The sequence below is a fragment of the Polyodon spathula genome, chromosome 5 (assembly GCF_017654505.1).
Source record: "Polyodon spathula isolate WHYD16114869_AA chromosome 5, ASM1765450v1, whole genome shotgun sequence".
Classification (NCBI taxonomy): domain Eukaryota; kingdom Metazoa; phylum Chordata; class Actinopteri; order Acipenseriformes; family Polyodontidae; genus Polyodon; species Polyodon spathula.
Window position 1 is genome coordinate 37,685,978 of NC_054538.1, and position 26,310 is coordinate 37,712,287.

General features: G+C 36.3%; 1 protein-coding gene across 1 annotated transcript in view; it reads right to left on the reverse strand.

The window, feature by feature from the left end:
• Window positions 1-26,310, reverse strand: part of LOC121315927 (1-phosphatidylinositol 4,5-bisphosphate phosphodiesterase beta-4-like) — an 84,362-nt gene that overhangs the window by 37,754 nt on the left and 20,298 nt on the right. Inside the window, exons 13-24 of the mRNA XM_041250542.1 lie at window positions 25,729-25,808; window positions 25,514-25,598; window positions 21,876-21,966; window positions 20,736-20,831; window positions 18,685-18,785; window positions 17,006-17,147; window positions 14,571-14,655; window positions 13,421-13,545; window positions 12,896-12,947; window positions 11,475-11,577; window positions 10,441-10,605; window positions 6,551-6,755 (exon numbers count right to left, since the gene is read on the reverse strand). Of these exons, the coding sequence (XP_041106476.1) occupies window positions 6,551-6,755; window positions 10,441-10,605; window positions 11,475-11,577; window positions 12,896-12,947; window positions 13,421-13,545; window positions 14,571-14,655; window positions 17,006-17,147; window positions 18,685-18,785; window positions 20,736-20,831; window positions 21,876-21,966; window positions 25,514-25,598; window positions 25,729-25,808 (1,330 nt within the window). The remainder of the gene's footprint in view (window positions 1-6,550; window positions 6,756-10,440; window positions 10,606-11,474; window positions 11,578-12,895; window positions 12,948-13,420; window positions 13,546-14,570; window positions 14,656-17,005; window positions 17,148-18,684; window positions 18,786-20,735; window positions 20,832-21,875; window positions 21,967-25,513; window positions 25,599-25,728; window positions 25,809-26,310) is intronic.

The window sequence follows — 26,310 nt, forward strand, 5'->3', positions numbered from 1 at the left end:
TCCTCCTGGGAAATGGCCCTCTTACCTTAGTGCTCGAGTCCCACAACTAACAGTCTTCTATGTTTTTAGACTCTTTTCTCTTTTCTTTCAAGGTTCTGAAACCATTCCATCCTCTGAGGGAAATCCAACTGCGGGGCAACACCTATTAACAGCTTTTGAGAACAAGCTGCGAGGCAACGCCTATTAACAGCTCTCAAGTACCCAGCTACAGGGCAACGCTCATTAACAGCTCTCTCGAGAACCCAGCTGTGGGGCAATGCCTATTAACAGCTCTCCAGAGTCATTTCAGGGTCCCAGTAGACCAAAACATCTGACCTCAAACCCTTCAAGAAGGCTCCCCCAGGTGTTTCAGGGCCTGTCCTTTTCTCTCCCCTTCAGCATCTCTCCCCTACATATTCCTAAGCACTTTTATCCCCAAAGCCAATCCTCAACCTCTATGCACCCGAAGTGAAGGCTCTACCTAACCCTTACACAGCCCTGGCTTCCGTCTCGTGAAATATTTATTAATCTCACGTATCACATGGAGCTCTTTTTCATTTGCCATTTTTTTTAACCTGTCGTGCAAATTCTGATGAGGCGGTAAATAATTACAAGATATTTGTCATTTGTACCTAAATAAATGTAAAAAAAATATCTGTTTAAATATTCGGATATTTGTCCCAGCACTATATTATCTTAATTGTATATATATATATATATAATATATATATTGTATATAATAGTCATATATAATATATTATATATATCTATATTGTGTAATACACTTATTGAAAATGGACGGAATAACATTTTTACACGAAACAAATGCAGTCATACTCAGTCACCCTAGCAGGTTCTATAAAACATTTAGTTTAAACTTGTCCTAGCTACAAGGGAAAAAAAATGCAAACAATAGCGATTGTTGGCATTTATTCACTATCTGTATCTCAAAAATTGCACAAGCGACTGTAACAATGTGAGTTTAACATTGAATCCATGGTCAAACCCTAACTACAGGGGTGCTACTGCACTATATATATATATATATATATATATATACACACACACACACACACACACACACACACACACACACACGCTACCAGTCAAAAGTTTTAGAACACCTCAATTTTTCCAGTTTTTATTGAAATTTATGCAGTTTAATGTCTCAGTGTACTCTGAAATTAAAGCATAGAACAAACAAACAATTGGAGATAAAAAAGAAATCATGGAATCGTTTTGTTTACAAAATTTAATCTAAATTTTTGACTCAAAGTAGCCACCTTTTGCCGAACACACTCATGGCATTCTTTCTACTATGGAAATCAAATATTGTTCGGAAAGTCCTTCCAGCACTGTTGCAGAAGTTCCCACAAACGTGTTCCAATTGTAGGTTGCTTTGCTTTCACCCTTCTGTCCAGTTCATCCCAAACCAGCTCGATGGGGTTTAAGTCTGGAGACTGTGCTGGCCATTGCATGATTTGAAGCCTACCGTCTTGTTCTTTTCTTCTAAGGTAGTTCTGACATAGCCTGGAAGTATGTTTTGGTTCATTATCTTGCTGTAGGATGAACCCCTGACCAACTAGGCGTATACCAGAGAGTATTGCATGGCGCTACAAAATGCTGTGGTAGCCGTTTTGGTTCAGGGTGCCACTCACTCTGTGCAAGTCGCCGACTCTGGATCCAGCAAAAGAGCCCCAGACCATCACGCTTCCACCTCCATGTTTGACAGTTGGTGTCACACACCGAGGAACCATCCTTTTGCCAACTCGATGGCTTACAAAAACCCTGCGTGATGAACCGAAGATTTCAAATTTTGATTCATCGGTCCACAAGACCTACTCCCAGTCTTCAGTAGTCCACTGGCGGTGCTTCATGGCCCAGGCAAGCCTCTTTTTCTTATTTTGTCATCTTAGCAATGGCTTTCTTACTGCCACTCGACCTGTCAAACCTGCAGCTCGAAGTCTTCTCTTCACAGTTGAAACTGAGACTTGCTTACTTCGACCAGTGTTAAGCTGTGCTTGAAGCTGTTGTCCTGTGAGCCGCCTATCATGCAAGCTGTTGATTCTCAGAAACTTGTCTTCTGATTCTGTTGTGGCTTTGGGTCTGCCAGACCTCTTCCTCTCTTTCCTCCATTTTCCAAGTGCCTTTTGATGCTGAAGGAAACTGTACTCACTGACACCTTTGCTTTCTTTGCAATTTCTCTAAAGGAAAGACCTACACTTTTAAGGGTTATAATGGTCTGTCTGTCTTCCTTTGTTAATTGCCTTTTTCTCGCCATTATGATAGCAATATACTACTTCATGCAGTACAATACTGTCCAAATAATGCTTAAGAGGGTGTAGTAACACAGTCTGTTCCAACACTGCTTTTATACAGACAGAGGGTTTGTAAGTAATCAACAAAAGTTGGGACACCTGTAGGAATTGTTAGCATCAACTTTCAAGGCTTAATTTACTTCCATTGCTGCAGAACAGCTGTAAGTTGTTAACCCATTACTTGTTCCCTGAAAAAGGCCTTTTTGTATAACTCTGAAATGTACATTATTTTTCAGTTTTTGGTAACCTAAACTTTTTTTAACCAACCTAAACCTCTGGCAGTTTACCGCTTACCTTTGTACTATTAAAGGTTATTCATTGGACTTGAACTGCTTAAATTTCAATAAAAGCTGGAAAAATGGGGGTGCTCTAAAACTTTTGACCAGTAGTGTATATATTTATTAGAGGTCGGCACGGGTACCTGAAAACCCGGGTAATACCCGGGTTTTAAAATTACTCAATGCTACTCGGGTCTCTTTTTACTACCCGGTTTTCAATTTATTAATTTGAGAATTTAAAGAAAATGTAGAAAATATGACAATAGAGTTGTAAATGAGGGTCTCTGGTCGGCATATTAAAGGCAACATTAAAACAAGCTTTTGCATTAAGCCTTTTCTTAACTGACAGGATATCAATATTTTACAGAAAACAATAACACACAGCGAGGAGCAACAAATACACCTCAATAATAATAACTGCGGCGACTATTCTTCTCAGGAAGAATTAAATCAGAAACAAAACAACATAACAACAGGGCTCTACAGTGCATCTAATTTGCTTGTGCGAACATACATTTTAATTTAGGCGAACTTGTGCCCCTAGAAATTCCTACAGGTTGACTATAAAAAATAAACGTGAAGTATTTTTTTTGCTGACAATATAAAATAAAACAACAAAAAAAAAAACAGATCTAAATTCTCATAGCTCAATCGTAATGTACTCTGGGAATGTAGTTTATTGGTGTCAACTGCCCACCGTTAATCGCTCATTAAAAACTACAAGTCCCATACCCTGCCAATTTCACAGATTTTTCAGTGTGATGGCTACTTGTTTCCAGATTATTATTATTATTATTATTATTATTATTATTATTATTATTATTATTATTATTATTATTATTTCGACGTTTCCAGTACTGAAAAAGGCTACATAAGTCTACAGATCTGAAGGGAATAAATGTATGTGTACTATAGTATATATAGTATTTAAATATGTATCATGCACTTAAAACATTAATATATGTGTTTTTTTTTTATTTTTATCATTACCCCAAAAAAATATCTGGGTAAAGTAATTCACAACTGTTTTAAGATCCAATAATGGATGTTTGGTACGAGGGTCCTCCTGGGTCCTGACAGTAGTATCCTCAGGAGGACAAAGCCCATGCTCTGCCCTTTTAACCACACAGAGGCTACAATTAAAAGTGATTTTTTTTTTTTTTTTTTTTTTTTTTTTTTTTTGCTGACAGTATAAAATAAAAAAAATAAAAAATACAGATCTAAATTCTCATAGATTAATCATAAGTTTATTACCAAGGAAGGGCAAAAAGCCTGACTCTACGACTGTGAATATTTTTAATGCATGTTATGTAGTTTAATTCAATACATAAACAAAAAAACAAACACAAAAATAGAATATATAGCAATATCATTGATCAAATATTAAAATGACAGTTGCTAAATTAACCTGATAATCACTTTTCAAGTGCTAATATTGTAAAACAAATGCTAATAATGAATACCAAACATGATGAGCTGAGGAATGGGCCAAAGGCTGACTTCCCTGTTATTTTTATATCTTTAACAGGTCAAACCTGAATCACTCATTGGTGATATTTTGACTGATTCAAATAAACATGTTCATCTCTGTATATCATTCGTAATTGAAACAATCTCATTTAAGTCATTACATCATCAACAGTATAGACAAGAGTCTTGCATATCAATTCACTTGTGAGTGTTACCTGAAATTATTATTTAAAGATACTTCCTCAGTATGTACATGTAAAAGTAGACACGAGGCAAAATATAAAGATGGAAGAATTAGCAGGCAACTCCATATATCATCAGATTTTTCTTAACAGCCCTTACCAAGTTTATCATATCTCTGTCACTGAGGGCATGCTTGCCCTCGAGGAATAATATGTCATATCTCTCTCTCTCTCTCTCTCTCTCTCTCTCTCTCTCTCTCTCTATATATATATATATATATATATATATATATATATATACAGTACTGTGCAAAAGTTTTAGGCGGGTGTGAAAAAATGCTGTAAAGTAAGAATACTTTCAAAAATAGACATGTTAATAGTTTATATTTATCTATAATTAATACATATTTATTTATAATTAACAAAATGCAAAGTGAGTGAACAGAAGAAAAATCTAAATCAAATCCACATTTGGTGTAACCACCCTTTGCCTTCAAAACAGCATCAATTCTTCTAGGTACACAAAGTCAGGGATTTTGTAGGCATATAGTCAGGTGTATGATTAAACAATTACACCAAACAGGTGCTAATGATCATCAATTCAATATGTAGGTTGAAACACAATCATTAACTGAAACAGAAACAGCTGTGTAGGAGGAATAAAACTGGGTGAGGAACAGCCAAACTCGGCTAACAAGGTGAGGTTGCTGAAGACAGTTTACTGTCAAAAGTCATACACCATGGCAAGACTGAGCACAGCAACAAGACACAAGGTAGTTATACTGCATCAGCAAGGTCTCTCCCAGGCAGAAATTTCAAGGCAGACAGGGATTTCCAGATGTGCTGTCCAAGTTCTTTTGAAGAAGCACAAAGAAACGGGCAACGTTGAGGACCGTAGATGCAGTGGTCGGCCAAGGAAACTTACTGCAGCAGATGAAAGACACATCATGCTTACTTCCCTTCGCAATCGGAAGATGTCCAGCAGTGCCATCAGCTCGGAATTGGCAGAAAACAGTGGGACCCTGGTACACCCATTTACTGTCCGGGGAAGTATGGTCAAAATGGGCCTTCAAGGAAGACTTGCGGCCAAAAAGCCCTACCTCCAACGTGGAAACAAGGCCAAGCAACTCAATTATGCATGAAAACACAGGAACTGGGGGGCAGAAAAATGGCAGCAGGTGCTCTGGACTGATGAATCAAAATTTAAAATGTTTGGCTATACAGAAGACAGTTTGTTCTCGGAAGGGCTAGAGAGCAGTACACGAATGAGTGTCTGCAGGCAACAGTGAAGCACGGTGGAGGTTCCTTACAAGTCTGGGGCTGCATTTCTGCAAATGGAGTTGGGGATTTGGTCAGAATTAATGGTCTCCTCAATGCTGAGAAGTACAGGCAGATACTTCTCCATCATGCAATACCATCAGGGAGGCATCTGATTGGCCCCAAATTTATTCTGCAGCATGACAACGACCCCAAACATACAGCGAAAGTCATTAAGAACTATCTTCAGCGTAAAGAAGAAAAAGGAGTCCTGGAAGTGATGGCATGGCCCCCACAGAGCCCTGATCTCAACATCATCGAGTCTGTCTGGGATTACATGAAGAGAGAGAAGCAACTGAGGCTGCCTAAATCCACAGAAGAACTGTGGTTAGTTCTCCAAGATGTTTGGGCCAACCTACCTGCCAAGTTCCTTCAAAAACTGTGTGCAAGTGTACCTAGAAGAATTGATGCTGTTTTGAAGGCAAGGGGGGGTCACACCAAATGTGGATTTGATTTAGATTTTTTTTCTGTTCACTCACTTTGCATTTTGTTAACTGATAAATATAAACTATTAACATGTCTATTTTTGAAAGCACTCTTACTTTACAGCATTTTTTCACACCTGCCTAAAACTTTTGCACAGTACTATATATATATATATATATATATATATATATATATATTATAGATATATATATATATTCGGCCCATCTTATCGTTTGGTTGTTATAGCTTATTGATCCCAAAATCATCAAGCAGCTTCTTGGAGGAAGGGTGAGCATAAGAAACAATTGTTTAATAATGCAGTTCGACAAGGTTAGAAATATATGACTTATCAATCTGACAATGGGGTTTTTAATTATCTAGTTAAACCAAAGCAATATAGAAAAACATATATCACCATCATATATGTCACCAAGATGAGCCGCAATGCACATACATACATACACACCCATTTCACACACATAGACTTTGGAAACATACAGTATATAGCTACAGTAAGGTAACATCCCAGACCTATTGAGAAAGCTGAGACATAAGCAGAAGAATGCAGAACTGTCCTTACCTCCAAATCCATCCGGAACATATGTTTTTAAAACAATGTTACAGAAAATAGTTGGCAGTGATAAAGGTTTGTTGCATTCATTTCGTAGGGAGATATGTCTGTAGCCAGCCTGAAGACCATCCAGAGGTAGAATTCTCTGACCAATCAACTTGTTACTGTCATCATAAACTGCAATTCTGAGTACAGCAAGGTCAGGCAGTATCACCTAAACATAAAGCAAAGACTGGTTTTACCAAAACATTCATCTGAACTGTGGTCGATCACAATACCCTTTATCTGCTACAGGTGAGGTGCCTCTCTTTAGAATATTTAAACAGACCTCACTGTACTGGGGTTTTTAATTATCTAGTTAAACCAAAGCAATATGACAACAGAATAAAGATTGACACACACACACACACACACACACAACACACACACACACACACATTATATATATATATAATATATATATATATATATATATATATATATATATATATATATATATATATATACTGAGTGTACAAAACAATAGGAACCAAAACATTCATCTGAACTGTGGTCGATCACAATACCTTCCTAATATTGAGTTGCACCCCCTTTTGCCCACAGAACAGCCTCAATTCATCGGGGCATGGACTCTACAAGGTGTCAAAAGCATGCCACAGGGATGCTGGCCCATGTTGACTCCAATGCTTCCCACAGTTGTGTCAAGTTGGCTGGTAGTGGATCTCTACTCCGAATAGCTCGTTCCATCTCATCCCACAGATGCTCAATTGGATTGAGATCTGGTGACTGGGCAGGCCACTGCAGTAAGCTGAATTCACTGTCATGTTCGTGGAACCATTCCTGGACAATCCTAGCCTTGTGGCATGAGGCATTATCCTGCTGAAAAATTCCATTAAGAGATGGATACACTGCTGCCATGAAGGGATGCACTTGATTGGCAATGATGTTCAGATATCCTGTGGCATTCAAACATTGCACCACTTTTATCAAGGGGCCCAATGTGTGCCATGAAAACACACCCCACACCATCACACCACCACCACCACCACCAGCCTGCAATGCTGACACACGGCATGATGGATGCTCATGTGGTTTTCTCCATACCCTAGTCCTCCCAACAGCTTGAAACAGCAGGAACTGGGATTCATCAGACCAGGCAATGTTTTTCCAATCCTCCAGTGTCCAGTGTTTTCGTTCCTTAGCCCACTGCAACTGCAGTTTCTTGTGTTTTGCTGAAAGAAGTGGAACTCTGTTAGGTCGTCAGCTACCATACCCCACTCGTGTCAAGGTACGAGGAGTTGTGCATTCTTTTATGGGTCTTTCGGCACCAATGTTGTACTGGACTGTCAGTTGACTAACTGTAGCCTGTCTGTTGCTCTGCACAATTCGTGTCAGCCTCCTTTGTCTTCTTTCATCAACGAGCATTTTCGACCACTGGCCTGCCACTGGCTGGATGTCCTTCGGGTGGTGGACCATCCTTGATACACACGGGAAACCGCTGAGCGTGAAAAACCGAGCAGCGTTGCAGTTCTTGACACACTCAAACCAGCGAGCCTGGCACCTACTATCATGCCCCGTTCAAAAGCACTTAAATATTTTGTCTTGCTCATTTAACCTCTGAATGGTACACAAACAAAATCCATGTCTCAATTGTGTCAAGGCTTTAAAATCCTTCTTTAACCTGTTTCCCCTTCATCTAGACAGATTGAAGTGTATTTAACAGTTTACATCAATAAGGGATCATAGCTTTCACCTGGATTCACCTTGTCAGTCTATTTCATTGAAATAGTAGGTGTTCCTAATGTTTTGTATACTCAGTGTGTGTGTGTGTGTGTGTGTGTATATATATATATATATATAATATATATATATATGACATTATACAACATATATCGTGGAAAGTATCACCTGGGTGGTAGTGATTCGCGAAATGTTCTAACGTCAAACAACAACAAGATATATATAATATATATATATATATATATATATACACACACACACACCTAACAGTTTTACATAACTGCAAACTGAATGGTGATCATTGAAAAAAAAAGCCATTAAAACCCCTATGTTAGGAAACAGGACATCTGAGAGTTATATTTAAAAAAAAAAAAAAAAGCACCAATACATTCTGCCTCACCAGATTGTCCTTCTTGTGTGGAATCTGGGAAACAACAGTAAACAGATACACAATACTATTCACACTACACCTTATGCAGAAAAAAGCCAACTGTCCATTGTTTAGGTGTGGCTATGAAGGGAGTTCTCAAGTGAACAGTATAATGAAAGCAGAAACAGTCCGAAGTAATTTTTTTTTTTTATTGAGTACGTTATATAAACATATGAACAACTGAAGCATATGAAAATGCAATTTACAAATCAAAGCAAGAAAATGTAAATAAATAACCATCTGAACAGACATCGGTTTACAACATACATATTTATAAAACTGAAACAATAGCAAGCACATTGCAACAACAATCAGTTTATTATCAGATGCGCAAAAGCAACTGAACAACGTAGATAAAGAAACTTAGAAGAAAACATTTTACAGAAACGCACAGCACAAGAAGTTATATATAAAAAAAAAAAAATCTGTCAAAATGGTATTCCTTTACTTTGAGTGCAAGGCTGTTCACAATCAATACAGATAATGTGCTTCTCCACGCTGCCTTTCTGCACAGGGTACAGCTGCCCAAAGTTTTATTTTTATTGCATTTGCCAACCTAGCATTGGCATCTCTTGTGGCTCTCAGCACGGTTGCCAGCTTAAGCTGTGGGTACATGCCTGGCCATATCCCTCTGTTCCAAATGCTTCTTGCAAACTTCCTGTGCTAACTGTAAAATACATTCTCTCCTTGGTAAATTATTCTCTATGCATTCTTTGTTAAGTACCCAGGAGTTGATGGCTGCTAGGTCCAATACATTATAAAACACCTGAACAGGCCACCGTCGGGAGCCAGTTTGCACAGAATACTTCTGTGCCATCTGATCCAAAACATCAACTCCATTCTTGCTTTGTAAAACTCCATGGTCTCTGGTATTTATTTTCACTAGTCCCGATGCTAATTCACTGACCAAAAGAGCACAGCGTTCAAGCAGGCACCAGCCTTTGAAAAGGCTGATAGAAAAACAATAGTCAGTCAGCCACTCAGGCAGAGAGTATAGACTAACCTAATTACAGCTAAACACATTGCAGACTGGTAAATAAAAATAATAAAGTAGACTACCATTCTGTATAATCACAAAACAATTATTTTCTGTGTGGCTGTCAATGTGACTGCTCCTGGGGCTTTTAGGTATAATGTAATATATCTCAGTTACACTGAGGAAGGCAAATCCAAATACGTTTCAAGGATGTAAAATACGAACATGGCAAGAGACGAACAAACTTGAAATTGTAAAAACAATAGGTTCCTTGTCATTATGAGTTTGTTTAGTTGTTTGGATAGACGAGTGATGAATTATACATTTCTGATAATAATGCTAACACATTAGGTAAAGAATATTAAACCGATTCAACAAGTAAACAATTAAAAATAAGAATTGTTTTATTTGTGTAATTGTAGACAAGATGTTGAAGGTTGAAGGTTGACCTGAATGTTGATGACCAGTATATAGATCATCTATATATAGTATCATATATGATTATATATATATATATATATATATACCATAATGTATATATATGTTACAGTAAGTGGTACAGTATCATACATAATACAAAACATAAATGAAATGTAATATGAAAATGAAGACAATTAATATTATCTTAATTTTCAAATTATTTCCTTACAACTCTATGTTTTAATGAGTGTCTTATTTGCCATTGTATATTGTTCTTTCTGCTTAGGTCACTATTTACTATTAGAACTATTCAGAAAAATTACTGTTACGTACCTTTCTAAAAACAAAAGGCTCCTCGTTGTAAACAGGGTTCAGACCATTGTTCATGATCATTCGGGTCCGGAACTCTTTGCGTATGGTGTCTGTGGGTAACCCATACATGTCCACCTCTACATATGTGCCAATTTTCTTGTCTGATAAAAACTGACCTGAAAAAACCTATACAAAACACACTGATTATGTAATAACAATATGAAGCCAACACAGAACTTTATCCAAAGTAGGCCCAACTCGGTACAAATGAAAAATGATTTGCTCTGTTGTCTTTGGTACTCAACCAATATTTATTGATTTACAGATTTATAGCTATAATGAATAGTTACAATATATTAGTCAAAATGAATAAATAAGTACTGCTGACTAACTTTCTGACAAATAGATCTGACTAACTTTCTATGTCTCTAGTTAGATGTTGTATAATAAAGTAATGGTTACCATAGAATGTAGCAAGTGGGTAAGATCTGACTCACACATATACTTCAGATACAACACACAGGATGATCATCACATAGCATTATCATCCTTGACACTTCATGAGTAAGTGACCCAAAATATAAAGACAAAATTCCACAAAAATGGCTGACCAGAGATCAAATAGGATTTTAAATAGGATGGCTATATGACATGAAAATACATATAAGAAAAACATGATTATAACCAAACTGGTATTTTTACATACATTTACAAAAATGTACTTGAAATGTAGAATATCGGGTTAATGCATGAGGTCACATAAATATAGCATAGGGGATATCAATTCTGAGATCCATACAAAACTAAAGAGTAGACAGTAGTAAATAAACAATTAACAACCCTTATTTTTTAGACCTTTTCAACAAGGGTATTTTGCATTTATAGTTAAGCTATATCGCAGTGTTATAAATTGAGATTTGGTCAAAATTCAATGTTAATGAAAGTTAATTAATGGATGGATAGGCTTCTACATATATACTCCATTTATATATTCCTCTGGTAACTGTTAATGACAGTCCTTACCAATATGTAAAGATGTAAATGTAAAAACTTACCTGAACAGAACAAGTAGCTGCAATAACACCATCTACAGGTGTTTCTGAAAAAGGGTCAAACATTCGGTCAGGTCGTCGCATGAAGTCAGGCTTGAGCAAGTACCTGGAATGAAGAAGAACAAGTATGTATGGGACACATATCCCCTGCCACATCTGTACAAAATGACATGCTTTCAATAACTTGTGCAAGATAACGGCCAAGCCAATGGTCCTATTCAGAAATGTCACTCACTGAGGGGGACATGGCACTCCCTGAGTGGAGATGGTGAAGAGCTAACCTTAAATTCCATTCAGAGACCTCACTTAGATTGAAGTGAGTGGTGGGTATCCTTTTTTTAAATGTTTCAAATTAATGACATTTGCAAATGACTCCTAAAATAATACTGCTATATAACTGAGTTGTTTTATAAAAATAAATATTGAAGTTACTGCAAGGTAAAAAAAAAAAAAAAAAAATGCAGCCCTTTGCAAAATAATAATAATAATAATAATGCTTCACTCTCTCCAATGGCTCCCGATCACCACTCGCATCCAGTTCAAGACTCTTGTACTCGCCTACCGATGCCTTGACCAGACTGCACTCAGCTACCTCCAGACCCTCATCTTTCCCTACACCCCCACTTTACCTCTCCACTCTGCCTACACTAGAAGACTGGCTGTACCCCTCTATGCTCCCCTGCTTCCAGAGCCTGCTCCTTCACCAATCTCGCCTCGCAGTCGTGGAACGACCTTCCTACAGATGTCAGGACTGCCCAGTCCCTGACCATCTTCCGACGGCTCCTCACGCCACACCTCTTCAAACAACACCTGTCAAACTCAACTGTTCCCTTCTGGAAAATATAGCATTCTGCCTTTAATGCACTTTAACTTGCACTTATCTGCTCCCTATTTTAGTGTATTTAATTCTGCACTGAACCCAATCTGTAGTATTTTGTATTTCACTTGCACTCGTATCTAACCCTGATGTAACTATCAACACTGTTATCTGCTCTTGAACTGCCCCAATATCAAATTGTACTGTGTTTTGCAATTGCTCTTATTAGGACTGAAGCCATAGTATTAATTGTACTGTAATTATTGATATGTTTTTTTTTTTTTGTATACAACTGTAAGACGCATTGGGTAAGGGTGTCTGCTAAGAAATACATAATAATAAAATAATTATAACTCAACCCAATGCGTGTGAATAGCCCCTCCAGCTGCACTTAAGTTAATTGAGTGGTGAGTGTGAGTGACATCTTCGAATACGGGACTGAAATGTAAATTAATCTCTTTTGTTATTCCATTTCCTTTAATGCGACTTGCAGTTATATGTTGCCTCTGGTTATGCATAATACAGTGCGTCAAATTTATTTCTTAACTATGAGGTGTTTTGTTCTTACACATGATGATAATGGTTTAAATTACAATACAGTACTCACCCGAATGATCCATTATACTCAAATTTCCCCTGGTTCAACTGCATTGCCAAATCTGAAATAAATATAAGGATCCAGAAAAGGATCTTAGCAAATTACAGCCCCAATTGACAGTAAGCTTGTATGCACTGCATGTAATTCTCCAGAAGGATATAAGATTTATTGGATTTTCAAAAAACACAATTCTAGTCAGGAAAGTTTATTTTTTTGTTTCATGTATATAACGACACAAAAGTTGCTGTTACAGATTCGTTTTCTCTTTTGTACTGAACACACACACACACACACACAAAAAACAACACATGTGCATAAAAAAATGGGAAGTTACATTGGGAAAACAATGGAATCTTTCATTTTCACTTTTTCACCTTATTCATTTCTCATGCATTTGTGATTCTCCACACATTATTTCACATCAAGCCATATGTCTGTATCCAGAAATGCCATAAGCAAAATTGTGGCATCTGTTTGCGAGTTACTGCTCTGTCCCTACATTGGGATTTGGGTTGAGTGGACAGCATCTTTTACCTGAGGTCTGGTAGTTCAGTGAGACCATCTGGCAGCCAGCGTTCCAGAAGATCTGAGGCATGTAATTACTGGAATCCACTCGGCCTCCTTTGGGGTAGATTCGACTCATTTGTCGTTTATTATAACTGTACATCTCATTAAGGAAAAAAAGCATTAGCTTTTTTTCTAGCATTTTTTTTTTCATTTACAACATATTTATTATTTCAGATAATTTATTTGTAATTCAATACCATTTTAGCTAAAAAACAAAAAAATATATGTTCCTCCAAATGTTATGAGATAATTCATGAAACAAAATAAACAAAAAAACAACAAACTATTTTGTCAGTGAGCCACCAGCCTCTGTAGGACAAAGGCCAGCCCTGAAGGTATCTGCCTGAGCTCACCAGGCACCTGGCCAGTAGGAGCTGCTGTAGCATGATGAGGTGACACAGTCCTTGTCAGTTTGCCTCCCTAACCCACGGGAGTGGAAAAGCAAAGCACAGATGCAAACCTGCACTACCCTGACTGTATGACTCACCCTGCACAACACGCTACCAGGTTTTTTACATTCAGGCCCATGTTGAAAAATTACACAGAGCTTATACCTGGCACTCACCTCCTTCTGCTGCTGCAGGCAGAAACAGAATGAAGTATGGATTGTTGTGTCATTTCAAGTGATGGAAGAAGAAGAAGCCTGGAGCTTAGAAATAGGAAGATTGTGTGCCTGCAGCTTTAACTCTTAATATTGTAAACCATTTAGAAAAGTTATATTGTAATCTGATCTTTACAGCTGGAATCAGCAAACCCACCAGAATTAAATATAATGTGATGTTTACTTGAATTCATGCTCAATTCTTTCTTATGTTAAAAACACGTTGGTCAATTAATTCCAGCATTGTGAACAATTTAAACACCCCTGCCCCCCCCCCCAGACAAGTGCTTCATTGAAGCCCTTTATCCAAGGACCCCTTTTTTAACATCTTACTAAGAGTGTAATGTCACAGAATATAATGCACACTGCAATATTCATACAACGTTGTGAAACCAGAGAAAGCTGAACACTCAGTAGGTCAGATTTTATTTATTTATTTTTACCAGATCCGCTTAAGCCTTGACTTAAACACATCTACATTATGCCAGCACAACTTTAGTTGGCATCAAAGGATACTTTACAAATTCTATGGCATTAGTCTTCAAATATCCCAGTCCAACCGATTCGTTGAAAGATGACATATTGTGATGGATGTTCCTTTCTAAAAGAACATACAAAAAAAGCATAAAGTAATTTGAGAACTAGGGTTGTTCCTTACTGTCATGTCGCTAATGGCCATGTTCACAAAGCTCTGGGGGACCCCTTGTCCAGTTCTGATAAAACCTGCTAAGGTCACTGTTTAGCCCAAGTTATTACAGTTTATTAAAAATTGGGGTATATGGAGGCTCCCTGCCTGTTCTCTGTATGTCACATTGACATTTTTATCTTGAGAAACACTTAATTGATATGAAACTTGGTTTGGACAATCCTCAACTCGAGTTATTGAGAGGTTTATAATCTAGGGGTATATAATGAAGGGTTCTGGATGTCAGACTTATATTTTCTATAAATGCATACTGTGGACCTAGGTCACGGAGATTAACTTTTTTATGAGGCTGGCAGTCTAGGGTTGTATTATTACTATTTAGCTGTAACCTGAGATGAAAGTCACTGTTAGCTTGTTAAAAAAAAGCCAACAACAGTCCAGAACAGTTTCATAAATATCAAACTATTTTTTTTATAGAAAGAAATACCTTTTTTTAAAGCTTTGTGAACAGGACCCTTAAAGTGTAAGTAGTGGGGTTCCGAAAAATATAACGTTATACGTCCCCACGTGTTGCTACAACTGTTTAAATAATGTATCGGTCATTTTCCTTTTCATTGTTAACATCCTGACAACTTTTTCACATAACTTTAAAGTCTGTTTCAAAGTTGTTCTCAAAATGTCCATTCTAGTGCACTGATAGTGTAAGGATTATTGACCATATTGTCAAACAGTTAACACAGCAATAACGATCCATGATGTGGTACAGAACAGAAAAGCCAGAGCACTTTTTTTTTTTTTTAATCGCTCTTCTTGCAGTGACTTAGAGGAGATCTCAAACCCCAATGCACTGAGTGAAAAGAGCATTGAAACAGACTTTAAAGTTATAAGTGTAAAAAAGTTGTCAGGATGTTAAGAAAATTATAGGTACGTTATTTAAACAGTTGTAGCAACACGTGGGGATGTATAACGCTATATTTTCCGGAACCCTGGTACTTATTCTTTAAACCCTTAGCTAAATAGTTACTTACATTTTAAATGGTGCTTTATATATACATAAATACATTAATTACTGTTTTGTTTGTATACTTATTGCGATTTAAAACATTTTTTGGCTTTATTTTATCCATCCCCCCACACCAATATTTACCCCGGGTTTAATACATATTTTTTAAAGTCAAAAACCAAACCATACATTACAGAACTGATAGAAATTGGCTAGCTGTCACAAGTTACACAAATAGGGGCCAATCTCATAATATTTTACACTGTCAACAACTTTGTAAATACAAATCCTCAAAATACAAACAAAAAAAAAAAATAAGCAAGTCAGATGTTAATAAGGGCTTGTGACAAAGTGCCCGCTCCTGTGTGTATTTTCTGTTATATGTTGCGTGTGGTGTGTTACATGTTGGTGTATAGTCATTTGTGCACGGGATATAAACGGGTCTGTGTAACATGAGTGTTTAAAAGGTATATTTGTATTTAGGCACGAGGATTGCACAGCACTTCACGTGCAAGTAAAACGTAATATGTGAGCACAGGGAATTGCACTTTATTAATTCTTGTGCAGTTGTACCGCGACTCCAATTGAATGATTGAGTAGCAGTCGAGTCTCAGTACAGCTGCATAAAAGCAGCATGTTTTCACCCACTCTGGGTTGTGTGTTCGGTGAGTGAAGAACAGGATTGGAGACGGAGGTAAAGAGAATAACACTAATAATAACGTAAAGTAAAAGAAGCTCACCGTGTTTTGTTTGGTCCATTTTGTTTGTCTGTTTATTTCGGCGAATGTGCCGTGTCCTGTTTTTGTATTGTTACAACCGTGTATTTTCTGTCTGTTTGTTTATTTATTAAATGCTGAGTGAAAGCATTCGCTTAACTCCACCAAACTCCACCTCTCTGTTCCTTATTTCCTGGCTCTGGTCTGACACCACCCACTCCGGCAATCTTTGTGACAGGGCTCCTACGTGCAAAGCTGTTTTTACACCTTTTGTAACATGCACTTGTGCAAAAGTCTAGTAAAATGTAGCTACAGAATTAGAATACATATAAACTTGTGTCCATAGAGTGAGAGAGAAAATCCAGCTTCAGATTGCGTGTGTGTGTGTCCGCGTGTCCGTGCTGATGTTATAACATACTCTCCTATCCTGTACTGCCTCCCTGTGCATCATTCCACATGTTATCACCTAGCAGTAATAATGTTTCTAAATTGATAAAGGTTTATAAATATAAAGGTTTACATCAAGGAGTATCAAGGCATAAATAAACAATTATATTTAAAGTATTTAATTTAGCTTTATACTTGCCTTCTGCCACATCAAAGCCTTGAAACTTAACAGGCTGAGCGTAGTTAACCATCGCTGATAGGTAAGGGTGAATATTAGTTGTAGCACCTACATACGTATATGAGGTGATCCAAGCCTGTTCATCCTCTACAGTTATACCACCCTGCAAGTAAAGCGCAAAGGTTGTGAGGCTCATGTGGATTGCATATATTATCAGTTTGGCTGGAGTGACACAGAGTAATGCTCTACAACTAAAATGAATTGTTTAATTATACAACATTTATCCCAAATGACAAATGTTTTTTAAAAAACCTCTAACAGATTAAAAGTTACCCTGTATAACATCAGACTTTAATTTTGCAAGTTTAGTTAATTATACTGTATATATTAAAAAAAAAAAAAAAAACAGATAAATAACTCTTTCATTTCCAGTTTCGAAACAATCAATTTGTCTGACTGTAAAAAATGCTGCTTATGGTCTTTTGTTTATACAGATATGCCCAAAAACTTTGGATCACCCTATAAAACTAACACATTTTGTGACATTTCAAAATCTAACATGAAATACTGTACTACTATTATGGCTTCCGGCAGACTTTTGCAATATCATTTTGTAGTTTCTATAATTACATGATGCTACGTAAAACATCAAAATTATATACACACAGTTTTTTTTTTTTTTTTTTTTTTGGTTAATAAATAAATAAATAAATAAATAAACAAATAAATAAATAAATAAATAAAAAAAATAAAAAAACAAAACTATGTCTCAATCCTAAAATTCTAGGTGATGCAAAACATTTGGATTATTAGATTATGAGACAGCCCAGAAATAGAGGGCAAAATGGCAACATTAAAACAGGATAAAGTCTGTGAAATGTAAACAATTTACTAAAGTGTAGGTCTTAACCCTTTAACAATTTATTTTGTTAAGGTACAACATAGAAAGATGTCATGGATAAAAATAGAATTATTAACTGGATGTAAAAATCAAAAAGGTCAAGTCCGATGTAGACAATTTACGACTATGTAACAATAAAGTCAATGAGAAGAAGTTATTGGATTTCTATTTTGGTCATAAATGGGTACATAAATCTTGCTTTTGTTATGAGCTGAGCTGTATAAGGGAGTCAATGTTAAACACCTTTACAAAGAATTCAATTTGGTTACAATTTGACCATTGTTTACAGTAATATATATATATATATATATATATATATATATATATATATATATATATATATATATATATATATATATATATATATATATATAAACACCCTTGCAACCTATAGTATACTCTAATACATTTTAATAGTATATAGACTGTCTGCACAAAGCACACAACTGTGCAGGAATTCAAAGGAAATACATCATGGGCACACAATTTCATTCCTCAAGGTCTGGAAACCTACTGCTCTTGCACCTACAGTATAACCTCAGTTAGTTAACTAAAGTAATGTATCTTCTTTCAGGTTTTAGTCCGTTAATTATTTATTGATACCTACAGTATAAAACCTGGTGAACTCTCGACCTTGAGGGAATATAGTTTGGTAGGGAATCAAGGCTCTATTTTGTAGCCAATAACACCATCACATGTTAATGCTAATTTAAAGTATTCTAATTACATTTTTGAGTAAAGATAGCATTTTACATAAGTTACTTTATAATCACAGTACACAATCCGAAGAAAAACCCACCTTCTTCACGTTATTTGTCTGTGCTTCTGTCTGACTCAAATCATCAGAGGATATTTCACTGTCAAACTTTAATTCTGGATGTGCTTCTTCTTCTGGATCGGCTTTTAAGAAAAAAGTAAAATTTGTTGAATAACGATATACAGCAATACTACAACACAGAACCCACGCAAGTGAAGTAAACCAACAGGCAAAATAAAAAGGGAAAGTAAGAATTAGAGAAAGGATGCAAACTAAGCTGTTGTGTCTAAAGCTCAATTGCAAAGTGGTTCAGCACTCACCCAACACCAGTAGAGCAGTAACATTTAAAATGTCACTACAGTACAGCACTTCAAAAAATATTACCACCACCATTCAGATTATAATTAACCTTTCTAAACTGCAAAATTGAATTTGTGTATTTAATGTTTTGCACAAACAATTTGACTTTGTCTGTGCTGTGCATAAAGAACTGTTCCTGCCACATACCACAATTTGAAATGTACATTGTTTTGTAAATACAAAAGTATTTAAAAGCCTTTAAACATTATGGAAACAATAAATCAAATCTGTGAAACTACTGTAACAACAGTAAATGCTATTTTGACCCTTATTGTGTGGCGATTAAGAGATATACAGGGCGATTAGATAAGTCAGTATACAACTCTGTAACTCTGCTGAGGAGAAATAAATGTGTTTGCTACCTCATTACGAGATCTTTGTCTTATTAGTACATCGCTATTTACTAGGATTACTAACTAATGTCCAGTTTAGATTTTCTGAAGCATTTGTCTGTGTTGTGTCAGGCACTGATGGCTGTCTATTATTTTTTCAAAAATAGGAATAAAAACAATTATAAAATAAATTAACACGAGAGTTGAGCACCTGTAATTTCTGTAAAGAGTTGGCAAATGGAAGATCCCTATACAAAATCACAGTTTCAGATGCCATAGACATGCATCAGTAAGTCTGGTAAACAATGATCCAAGAAGAAGCATCAATAGCGAACAAAACGCACATAAAGATATTAAACAAATAAGAAATGAAAAAGATGGATGGTATTAAGTGAATTATTATTTTTTTTTTGCTACAGAAGCTTAAGAATGAGGCTTAGAGACTTTATAACCACCCTGTAAGAACTTCTGCCCTATTAATCTCAATGTGTAGTGAAAGAATTATGCCCTAACAACATAATCACCAATGAAATAAAAGAATCCCAGGGATAAACTAGAAAGAGCAGAGTAAATCAGAGATAGAGAAGGGTCTTTCAGTCACCAAGTGTTATCCTTACCAATTGTTGGTTTGGGGCAAGCTAAAATGTAGGACAATAAAACAATTGTTTAATCACCAGGTTTTCAAGAGTAATTTTTTTATATATTTTTCCTTTAGGCCAACATTATCTGTTTTTTCCCTGGTTTTACTAATACATTGAAATAATTTTATTAACTTAAATGAAAGTAAAATGTTTTTCTTTTTATATTATTAATATTACTAACTAAAGTTAAGAATTCAAAAGGTATATATTGCTAGTGGTGCATTCTGTTTAAACAGTTAACTGGGATATACTGCCACCTTGCAGTTTTTTTATACTATTGCCATAGGTGTAGGTAAACACCTGACATATTTTCTAATATTATAGAATTCCCTATTCAGAAAACCTAAACTGATATACAAAGTGGACATTGGGATACTTATTTTAACTCCCTGTTCCTTCATCCCACTTTGGTGTAAAACATGAGCTGCTGTATTTAGACCAATAAATTAAAATGAACAAACCAATAAGTCTGATTATAGCAATGCAAAGACTAAATGATCTGACGTATGTCCGCTTGTGTACAGGTACAAGTAAAGATGAGTATATCCAGAACAACTTTAATGAGAACATATTGAAATGACAGGAAGGGCAGCAGGTGTTTTAGAATTTCAGTATCTGGGGTGATTTAACATACAAGCAAACAGAAACACAGCATTTCAAATATTTAAACTGTTTAGAAGCCAGCATACTGTACACTAGCTGACCTGGTCGAAACTGACAGGCAATATAAGCTGATAAAATTTGCAACAGTATAACTTACCATTTTCTATTTCTTCTTCATTCTCATCTTCCAAAATGTGAGCGGGAGCTGTTGTTTCTCCAGCTTCCATGAGCCTTTTAAATGCCTCAAGTTGCTCTAAGGACAAAATGAATACATAAACAAATGAGTCAGCTAAAATATCAAAAAGGCACACAAAGTTACTAATATATGTAATTTCAAACCATTTCTAGATTGTAACTCTCTATCTGTATAAACTGTGCAAATGTTGCTACAAGTAAAACAACCTTCACGCTGTGTATATCTGATTATATGTATATTAATAATCTAGCGACTACAATGATTACTTTCCTTCTTCTGAACTCATGAATTCTGTAAAACACAAGATTCAGTGAGATGCTAGTTGTCTATTTATGAAATCTTCTGTAAAAACTGACGCACACATTGATACAATTTACTGTACACACAGGTCTCACGAGATCACTGTTGTTAAAAGGTGAGCGATTATATGTTCAGTAGGCTGCTGTGAAGTGCAAATTCAAACGGTAAGCATGGTAGATTTGTCAGCAGTTGTTGATTACCACCTGCAACAACATGGGTTTGGCTGGACCTCCTCTACAGGTACACAAACAATGCCTGACCCAGAGAAGGATAGGACTGCTTTGAAGAGCCACTACTCATTCCAGCCACACAAAAAAGCTGTACTGTATGTGTATGTGCTTACTACTCACATACTCTGATGTTCTGAATTGAAACACATGCCCTCCAAAAGGACTGGGCTACATTTTCAAAGTTGTCTGTATTTTGTCTGTATTTTGATCACAAGGATTATATGTACCTAATTTTGCAAACAAATAAATAAAAAAAAAAACATAATGGCAGACATAAAAAATAAAAAGAAAACATGTATGGTTAAGAAACTGACTACCGTTATAAGCAGACACACAATCTCATATTACATTAAAGCAATTTTAAATACACATGCTGTACAAAGGTTTTCACTTATAATAGTTTTGAATTTTGAATAAACCCCTGGTATCATTATTCCCCACTACATGTTTAAAACTATCAGTGAAAGGAGGGATTCTAAAGTGAGGGTCCATAGGTTTCTAAAATCAATGTTGGGGTCCCCTTGTATATGAACAGCATTTGTAACTGTATGCTATGTAAATGTTGGCTTACTCTTCTCAACTTCAGCTTTAAGCCTTTTATTTTTAATGAGTATTTTTCTTTTCAGGTCATTGGGAGAAGGCAAAGGTTGTCCAGGTTCAAGCTGTAAAATTTCAAACAAATAGATTTTTTAGTTGATGTTGTTCTAATATCTTTTTTTTAATTATAAGAAGAAAAACACACACACACACACACACACACACACACACACACACACACACACACACACACACACACACACACACACACATATATACACACACACACACACACACACACACACACACACACACACACACACACACACACACACACACACACACACAGTGCCTTGCAAAAGTATTCGGACCCCTGACCAATTCTCTCATATTACCGAATTACAAATGGTACATTGAAATTTTGTTTTGTTTGATATTTTATTTTTAAACACTGAAACTCAGAATCAATTATTGTAAGGTGACATTGGTTTTATGTTGGGAAATATTTTTAAGAAAAATAAAAAACTGAAATATCTTGCTTGCATAAGTATTCAACCACTGTGCTGTGGAAGCTCCCAGTTTGCACCGATGAAAGAAATTGCCCTAACGAGGACACAATTACCTTACCATTGGCCTCCACCTGTGAACCATTAAAGTTGCTGTCACATTTTCTGGATAAAAACCCCACTGTTGAAGGATCATTGGTAAGGCTGTGAATCTGAAGGAAAATGAAGACCAAAGAGCATTCTACAGAAGTTAGAGATAAAAGTAATACAAATGCATAGATTAGGGAAAGGGTACAAAATAATATCCAAGTGTTTGGATATCCCAGTGAGCACAGTTGGATCAATAATCAGGAAGTGGAAGCTGCATCACACCACCCAGGCACTGCCAAGAAAAGGCCGTCCCTCAAAACTCAGCGCTCAAACAAGAAGGAGACTTGTGAGAGAAGCCACAGAGAGGCCAACAATCACTTTGAAGGAGCTACAGAGTTCAGTGGCTGGCAGTGGAGTAATGGTGCACCAGTCAACCATATCAAGAGCTCTGCATAACTGGACTGTATGGGAGGGTGGCAAGAAAGAAGCTGTTACTCAAAAAGTACCATCTGAAAGCACGTCTGGAGTTTGCCAGAAAGCATGAGAGTGACCCAGCTGCGATGTGGGAAAAGGTTTTGTGGTCAGATGAGACCAAGATAGAGCTTTTTGGCCAAAATTCAAAGCGCTATGTGTGGCGCAAACCTAACGCTGCCCATGCCTCAAGAGACACCATCCCTACAGTGAAGTATGGTGGTGGCAGCATCATGCTGTGGGGATGCTTCTCATCAGCAGGGACTGGGCATCTTGTTACAATTGAAGGAAGAATGGATGGAGCAAAATACAGGAAAATACTGCAAGAGAATCTGCTTCAGTCCGCTAAAAAACTGAAGCTTGGGAGGAAATTCACCTTTCAGCAGGACAATGATCCCAAGCACAAGGCCAAAGCAACATTGGAGTGGCTCAAGAACAAAAAGGTGAATGTGCTACAGTGGCCCAGTCAAAGTCCTGATCTCAATCCCATTGAGACTATGTGGCACTATTTGTAAATTATGGTCCACAAGCGTTGTCCAACCAACCTGAATAACCTGGAGCAAATCTGCCAAGAAGAATGGGCCAAAATCACTCAGACACTGTGTGCAAAGCTGGTACATACTTACCCCAAAAGGCTTAAAGCTGTTATTGCAGTGAAAGGTGGCTCTACCAAATATTAATGTGTGGGGGTTGAATACTTATGCAAGCAAGATATTTCAGTTTTTTTATTTTTCTTAAAAATATTTCCCAACATAAAACAAATGTCACCTTACAATAATTGATTTTAAGTTTAAGTGTTTTAAAATAAAATATCGAACAGAACGAACTCTCAATGTACCATTTGTAATTCGGTAATATGAGAGAATTGGTCAGGGGTCCGAATACTTTTGCAAGGCACTGTGTGTGTGTGTGTGTGTGTGTGTGTGTGTGTGTGTGTGTGTGTGTGTGTGTGTGTGTGTGTGTGTATATATATATATATATATATATATATATATATATATATATATATATATATATACACAGCTCTGGAAAAAATTAAGAGACCACTGCAAAATTATCATTTTCTCTGGTTTTACTCTTTATAGGTATGTGTTTGGGTAAAATGCACATTTTTGTTTTATTCTATAAACTACTGACAAAATTTCTCCCAAATTCCAAATAAAAATATTGTCATTTAGAGCATTTATTTGCAGAAAATGACAACTGGTCAAAATAACAAAAAAAGATGCAGTGTTGTCAGACCTCGAATAATGCAAAGAAAATAAGTTCATATTCATTTTTAAACAACACAATACTAATGTTTTAACTTAGGAAGAGTTCAGAAATCAATATTTGGTGGAATAACCCTGATTTTCAAGCACAGCTTTCATGCATCTTGGCATGCTCTCCACCAGTCTTTCACATTGATGTTGGGTGACTTTATGCCACTCCTGGAGCAAAAATTCAAGCAGCTCGGCTTTGTTTGATGGCTTGTGACCATCCATCTTCCTCTTGATCACATTCCAGAGGTTTTCAATGGGGTTCAGGTCTGGAGATTGGGCTGGCCATGACAGGGTCTTGATCTGCTGATCACCGATCCTCCACCACATTTCACAGTGGGTGCGAGACATTGTGGATTGTAGGCCTCTCCAGGTCTCTGTCTAACCATTAGACGACCAGTTGTTGGGCAAAGCTGAAAATTGGACTCATCTGGGGGCGCTTCAGCAAGGCTGGAATCGGGCAGATTTGTCTTTGTGAAGGGCGCATGAATCAAGCCAAGTGCAAGGTTGTCCTGGAAGAAAACTTGCTTCCTTTTGCTCTGAAAATGTTCCCCAACTCTGAGGATTGGTTTTTTCCAGCAGGACAATGCTCCATGCCACACAGACAGGTCAATCAAGGTGTGGATGGAGGACCATCAGATCAAGACCCTGTCATGGCCAGCCCAATCTTCAGACCTGAACCCCATTGAAAACCTTGGAAAATTGGAATGTGATCAAGAGGAAGATGGATGTTCACAACAAACAAAGCCGAGCTGCTTGAATTTTTGCCAGGAGTGGCATGAAAGCTGTGATTGAAAATCAGGGTTATTCCACCAAATATTGATTTCTGAACTCTTCCTAAGTTAAAACATTAGTATTGTGTTGTTTAAAAATGAATATTAACTTATTTTCTTTGCATTATCCGAGGTCTGACAACACTGCATCTTTTTTGTTATTTTGACCAGTTGTCATTTTCTGCAAATAAATGCTCTAAATGACAATATTTTTATTTGGAATTTGGGAGAAATGTTGTCAGTAGTTTATAGAATAAAACAAAAATGTTCATTTTACCCAAACACATACCTATAAATAGTAAAACCAGAGAAACTGATAATTTTGCAGTGGTCTCTTAATTTTTTCCAGAGCTGTATATATATATATATATATATATATATATATATATATATATATATATCTATATATATATATATATCTATATATATATATATATATATATATATATATATATATATATATATATATATATATATATATATACACACACACACACACACACACACACACACACACACACACACACACACACACACACACACACACACACACACAATTTAAGAAGTACATACCGAATGACTGTCAAGCGGTTGCTTCAATAACAGATCTCCAAAAATCTCTTCACAGTACCTTGCCATCTTAAATTGCTGTGGTTTACTAAAATAACAACACATACATGTAGAGTAAACCCATTCACGAATGCATCTTAAAGGAAATATAAGTAGTTTGAAAAATAATAGTATACCATTCTATTTAATTTATTTTTAACAACAACAAATAACCTCACCTGCAGTGGTTTTCAAATGAAAGGATCACTGGATACTCAGATGTGGTAAAAGCGGTTTCTTTAATGGCTTGAATTACATCCTAAGAGAATAAACAGCACTTTTTTTATTTTTTATTTCAAGACTCAGTCACATTACACACACCAGTAAATGAAAAAGCACTATCTGGTAGTACCATCATTTTACACAAATCATTCCAATACATTAAATGTCTATTTACTGTGACACATGACTATGATAGTATCACCTACTGTATGATACACTTCCTCTGAAGTTAATTTACTATTGTTCTAACTGTTCATTTTCATTGCGCGATATTATATCTTTTATACGAGAAAAAGATATACGAGATATATCTTTTTCACCAGAAAGCCCAAAAGTATTTTGACCGCAAATGACAGCAAATTTAGACTTTGTATATAGAAATATGAAATCTGTATCTCAAATGCTCTCCGAGGAGTTGAAAGTGTGGCAGTGGAACTTTTGTTTTATGATTTTTAAAACAGTTTCTACAACTATGGTGCACAGCAATATGCTAAAACATGGTAGGTAACATTTCCATTTTTGAAAAAGGCTTTGACTTT